Source organism: Lathamus discolor, unplaced genomic scaffold (genome assembly GCF_037157495.1).
Source record: "Lathamus discolor isolate bLatDis1 unplaced genomic scaffold, bLatDis1.hap1 Scaffold_336, whole genome shotgun sequence".
Taxonomy (NCBI): Eukaryota; Metazoa; Chordata; class Aves; order Psittaciformes; family Psittacidae; genus Lathamus; species Lathamus discolor.
Window position 1 is genome coordinate 762 of NW_027069365.1, and position 6,053 is coordinate 6,814.

Sequence of the window (6,053 nt, forward strand, 5' to 3'; positions counted from 1 at the left end):
CCATTGGGAATGGGACACTGGAGCCTTGAATCCATTGGGAATGGGACATTGGAGCACCAAAACCATTGGGAATGGGACACTGGAGCCTTGAATCCATTGGGAATGGGACATTGGAGCACCAAAACCATTGGGAATGGGACACTGGAGCCTTGAATCCATTGGGAATGGGACATTGGAGCACCAAAACATTGGGAATGGGACACTGGAGCCTTGTATCCATTGGGAATGGGATATTAGAGCATCAAAACCATTGGAATGGACACGGGAGCACCAAAACCATTGGGAATGGGACACTGGAGCCTTGAATCCATTGGGAATGGGACATTGGAGCACCAAAATCATTGGGAATGGGATATTGGAGCCTTGTATCCATTGGGAATGGGACACTGGAGCACCAAAACCATTGGAATGGGCCCCAAATTGAGCCTTGGGGACCCCAAAACCCTCCCAAGGAGGGAACTGGGGACCCCGAAAGCATCAATAAAGGGACCCCAAAACCACCCTGAAGGGTCCCTGTGCCCCCCCCCCCCCCCCCCCCCCCAAAGCAGTGGGGTTCAGAGCCAGACCCCCCCCCCCTTTACCTGGGCTGAGTCCCGCAGGGCCCGGAGGTGCCGGTACTGGGCGAGGAGGGGGCCCCGGTGCCGCTCCCATTGCCCCGCCAGGCTGACGATGCGGCGCCCGCTCGCCTCCACCACCAGCTGCAAACAGGGTCAGGGCACCCCAAAACGCTCCTTCCCCCCCCCCCATTCACCTCTATAAGAACCCCCCCCGCTCCCCATTCACCTTTATAAGAACCGCCCCCCCCTCCCCAAACCGATTTAACCCCCTTTTATGGCCTCAAATAGCATCAAACGCACCCCCCCCACAACCAGTTTTTGGGGGTCCCCCCCACCAAAACCTCACCTGAAGCTTGGCCATGTTGCTCTGAGCATCGGGGAGCAGCTCAATTGCTTGTTGCTTCAAGCGAAAGAGCATCCTCTCGCCCCCCCCCAGGGCCAAGCGGCCCTGCTGCACCTCTGCTTCTGCCTTTGGATGGGGGGGGGCAAACATCAGCAGGGTACCCCAACCCCCCCCCCCACCTCCCCATCACCTCCCTGTGGTACCCACCTGGGTGAGGCTGAGCTGAGCATCCCGCATCTCCTGCGGCAGCCTTCGATGGCAGCATCCAACTGGGCCAGGGTCTGCTCCAGAGCTGCCTCCTCGCTGGCCTGACGGGCTCCTGCGTCCTATGGGTGGGCATCAGTAGGGTTCAGAGTGAACAAACACCCAAGGGATCCATTGGTAGGGGTCAAGAGTGAACACCCCCCCCCAGTGGACCCATTGGTAGGGTCCAGAACATGGTTGTGGCCATTAGTAGGGTCCAGAGTGAACACCCCGGAATGGACCCATTGGTAGGATCCAGAACAAGGTTGTGGCCATCAGTAGGGTCAAGAGTGAACACCCCCCCCCCCCCCCCAGTGGACCCATTGGTAGGATCCAGAACAAGGTTGTGGCCATCAGTAGGGTCAAGAGTGAACACCCCCCACCAGTGGACCCATTGTTAGGGTCCAGAACAAGGTTGTGGCCATTAGTAGGCTCCAGAGTGAACACCCCCATCCCCATCTCACCTCCTCAGCGCCCTTTGACGGGTGCTGGGTCTCTGCAGCCACCTGGATCTGCTGCAGCAGGATCTGGGGGTCCTATAGGATGGAGCGGGTCAGATTCTGGAGTGGGGGGACACCCCAAAACCCACCCCCTGGCCCCCCAAGTCCAGCACCTCACCTGCTCGTGGGGTCAGGTGCTGGGTGCGGGTGAAGCGGGACCCCTTTGGCAGGGCCCCCCCGGCGCCCCCAGCCCCAAAAGCCTCTTGGAGCCATGCAGGGTCCAAGGGGGGGCCTGGGGGTCGCGGGGGGCAGGCCTGGCGCAGGGGCTCCAGCGCTCCGGAGCCGAGCACGGAGCCGCTTCCGACCCACATATTCCTATGGGGGGGAGGTAAAGAAAAGTGGGGGGGGGGGAGTCAGCACCATAGGGACCCCCAACCTCACCCTAATGGGGGGGGGCGGGGAGGCCTTACCTGGGGGGGCAAACGAGAGGCCAAGCCGGGCCCCCCCCATTCAGCCTCCCAGTCATGGCGGGCGCTGAGCTGGGCCATGTGGGTCTCCAGCAAAGCTGGGGGGGTCCTGGTGCAAAGGGGGGGCTGTGCCGGCACGGGGGGGGGCAGCACCCCCATAATACTCCTGCAGCTCTATAGGGATGGAAGGGGTGGAGGGGTGAGCACATTATATCAAAGGACCCCCCCCCAAGTGTGTCCCCCCCCATAGCACTTACCTGGGGGGCCCCCGCTTTGGGGCAGGACTAAGGGGCAGGTAGTGAAGGGATGGAGGCAACTTGTGCCCTAAGGGTTAATGAATGGGTTAATGCCCCCCTCCCACCCCCGCAAAGGGGTCCCCAATAACTTGGGGGGGGTCCCCAATAGCATGGCGGGGGAGCACTACTCACCTGCAGGCGCTGCAGAAGGGGGGTGCGACAAAGGGGGGGCACCCAGGGCATCCCCAATTGCTCCCGGATGCGGGCGCCGATGGCTCGGAGCAGAGCCCCCGATTTCCCTTGGGAATAGGGGCATTAGGATGCTCAGACCCCCCCCCCCCCATTAACCCCCCCCCCCCCCCCCCCATCACCTTGGGGACCCCCCCAGATCCCTACCGGGGGGCTCGGTCCCGCTCTCGCTCTCATCCCGAGGGAGCTTTTCCACCAGGAAGAGGAGGAGGCGGCGGGTGTCGTGCTCGGAGCTGTAGAGGAAGGTCTGGTACCCAACGTCACCCCCGAAACCCCAGCTCCTGGTGAGGATACAGGGGGGAAACTGGGGGTCCCTCCATCACTTTGGGGTCCCCCTTTAAGATAAGGGGGTATTTAGGGGGGTACCAACGTGTGGTACCCAACATCACCCCCAAACCCCAGCTCCTGGTGATGATAAGGGGGGGAATTGGGGGTGCCCCTTGAAGATATGGGGGTATTTAGGGGGTACCAAGGTGTGGTACCCAACATCACCCCCAAATCCAGGCTCCTTGTGATGATAAGGGGGGGAAATTGGGGGTCCCCCCATTACTTTAGGGCCCCCCTTTAAGATACAGGTGTATTTAGGGGGGTACCAAGGTGTGATACCCAGCATCACCCCCAGATCCCAGTTTCTGGAGGGGAAATTGGGGGTCCCCCCATCATTTTGGGGGGTGTCCCTTAAAGACTTGGGGGTATTTAGAGGGTACCAAGTTGTGGTACCCAACATCACCCCTAAATCCCATCTCTTAGTGATGGTAAGGGGGGAAATTGGGAGTGCCCCTTTAAGATATGGGGGTATTTAGGGGGGTACCAAGGTGTGGTCCCCAGCATCACCCCCAAATCCCATCTCTTAGTGATGATAAGGGGGGGAATTGGGGGTTCCCCCATTATTTTGGGGTCACCCCTTTAAGATACACACGTATTTAGGGGGGTACCAAGGTGTGGTACCCAGCATCACCCCCACATCCCAGTTTCTGGAGGGGAAATTGGGGGTCCCCCCATCATTTTGGGGGTGCCCCTTAAAGACTTGGGGGTATTTAGAGGGTACCAAGTTGTGGTACCCAACATCACCCCTAAATCCCATCTCTTAGTGATGATAAGGGGGGGAATTGGGGGTGCCCCTTTAAGATATGGGGGTATTTAGGGGGGTACCAAGGTGTGGTGCCCAGCATCACCCCCAAATCCCATCTCTTAGTGATGATAAGGGGGGGAATCGGGGGTCCCCCCATCATTTTGGGATGTGTCCCCCCCCCCTTAGGATTTGGGGCTGTTTCGGGGGGTTTCGGGTACCTGGCAGGCAGCAGCCAGGTCGGAAGCGAGCCGGAAGCGTGCGGAGATGCCAGGGGGCAAGAGGGGGCTCAGGGGGGGCCCCCAAAGTGGGGTTCACGGCCCGGAGGCACCGGACGGAAGCTTCCACCACCAGCTCCGGGGTGAGGTCCCGCACGCTCTGCACCTCGGGGGGCACCGCTCTGGGGGGGGGGGGACACACACACAACCATGGGGACCCCCCCCAGAGCACCCCAAACCCTGGGTGTCCATAGAAACACCCCCCCCCCCCCCAACGCTCATCGGGGTCCCCCCTATTCCCATGCAGGGACCCCCAAACCTTCACTCGCAGCACCTAAGGGTGCCCCCCCCCTAAAACTCCCCCCCCTCAAAACGCTTTGGGGTCCCCCCCACTGAACCCCCCCAAACCCACCAGGATCCCCCCCCATTGTCCCCTTCAGTTCCTTATGGGGGTCCCCGCCCCACACCTCCAATCCCCCCCCCAGGGCCCCCCCCAAACGGCTTCAGTGCCCCCAAAGCCCCCCAAATCCCCCCCCCCACCTCCGCCCCAGAGCCCCCCAACACCCCCCCACCTTGCCCCCACTCACGTCCCCGCCTGCCGTAGGGAATGGATCAGGATCTTATCCACCTCCTCCATGTTGGGGGGATGCTGGGGGGGGGGGACACCCCAAATCCTAATGGGGGGGGGGGGGGCTGTATGGAGTTGGGGGGACCCCGATTTACGCGCGCGCCCCGCCGCCAGTCACGTGAGGCGGGGACGGAGGCGGAACCGAGGCGGAGGGCGCGGGGCATGATGGGAGTTGTAGTGCGGCGGCGGCGGCGGCGCGGGGCATGATGGGAGTTGTAGGCGGCGACAGGAGGGAAACCGGGGGGGGTGCGAGGACGGGAAAATGGCGGCCGTGAGGGGGCAATGGGGACCGTGAGGGGGCAATGGGGACAATGAGGGGCAATGGAGGCCATGAGGGTAATGGAGACTGAGGGGCAATGGAGACTGAGGGGCAATGGAGACCGTGAGGGGTAATGGAGGCCATGAGGGGGCAATGGAGGCCATGAGGGGCAATGGAGGCCATGAGGGGTAATGGAGGCCATGAGGGGTAATGGAGGCGGTGAGGGGCAATAGAGGCGGTGAGGGGCAATGGAGGCTGTGAGGGGGCAATGGAGACTGAGGGGCAATGGAGGCGGTGAGGGGCAATGGAGGCGGTGAGGGGGCAATGGAAGCTGTGAGGGGCAATGGAGACTGAGGGGCAATGGAAGTCGTGAGGGGCAATGGGGACTGAGGGGCAATGGAGGCCATGAGGGGCAATGAAGGCGGTGAGGGGCAATGGAGGCTGTGAGGGGGCAATGGAAGCTGTGAGGGGGCAATGGAGACTGAGTGGCAATGGAAGTCGTGAGGGGCAATGGGGACTGAGGGGCAATGGAGGCCATGAGGGGCAATGGGGACTGAGGGGCAATGGAGGCCGTGAGGGGCAATGGAGGCCGTGAGGGGGCAATGGAGACTGAGGGGCAATGGAGGCTGTGAGGGGCAATGGAGACCGTGAGGGGCAATGGGGACCGTGAGGGGGCAATGGAGGCTGTGAGGGGTAATGGAGGCCGTGAGGGGGCAATGGAGACTGAGGAGCAGTGGAAGCTGTGAGGGGGCAATGGACCCCCCCTTGTCTCCTCACCCACGCCTGCTCCGTGCCTCCTCGCACACGCATGTGCCCCAGCGCATGTCCAGCGCCGCCCTCCCCATCCCTCCTTAAGCCTTTAATCCCCTGCCAGTGAGGACCTGGACGCCGCAGGATGAGCCCTGGAGCTACCCCGTGCCGATGGACCCCCCGGAACACCCCTAAACCCCCAAAACACCCCTAAACCCCCAAACACCCCCCAAACACCCCTAAATCTGCCCCTAACACCCCCCAAACACCCCTAAACCCTCCCTAAATACCCCTAACCCCCCCAAACACCCCTAAATACCCCTAAACCCTCCTTAAATACCCCCAACCCCCCCAAACACCCCTAAATCCGCCCTAACACCCCCCAAACACCCCTAAACCCTCCCTAAATACCCTAACCCCCCAAACACCCCTAAATCCACCCCAAACACCCCCCAAACACCCCTAAACCCTCCCTAAATACCCCTAACCCCCCAAACACCCCTAAATCCACCCCAGGCACCCCCCAAACACCCCTAAACCCTCCCTAAATACCCCTAACCCCCCCAAACACCCCTAAATCCCCCCCAACACCCC

General features: G+C 61.8%; 1 protein-coding gene across 1 annotated transcript; it reads right to left on the bottom strand.

The window, feature by feature from the left end:
• Positions 1-581: 581 nt before the first annotated feature.
• CCDC22 (coiled-coil domain containing 22) lies at positions 582-4,531 on the bottom strand (the record flags this gene model as incomplete). The annotated part of the gene is given in 16 exon segments (XM_065664625.1): positions 582-698; positions 904-1,022; positions 1,104-1,142; positions 1,145-1,226; positions 1,608-1,679; positions 1,757-1,918; positions 1,920-1,958; positions 2,054-2,209; positions 2,211-2,224; positions 2,308-2,374; positions 2,479-2,585; positions 2,683-2,813; positions 2,933-2,940; positions 3,826-3,900; positions 3,902-4,004; positions 4,410-4,531. Coding segments are annotated over 16 exon segments (1,341 nt in total), but the record flags the coding sequence as incomplete, so codon positions are not given.
• Between the last annotated feature and the right edge of the window lie 1,522 nt (positions 4,532-6,053).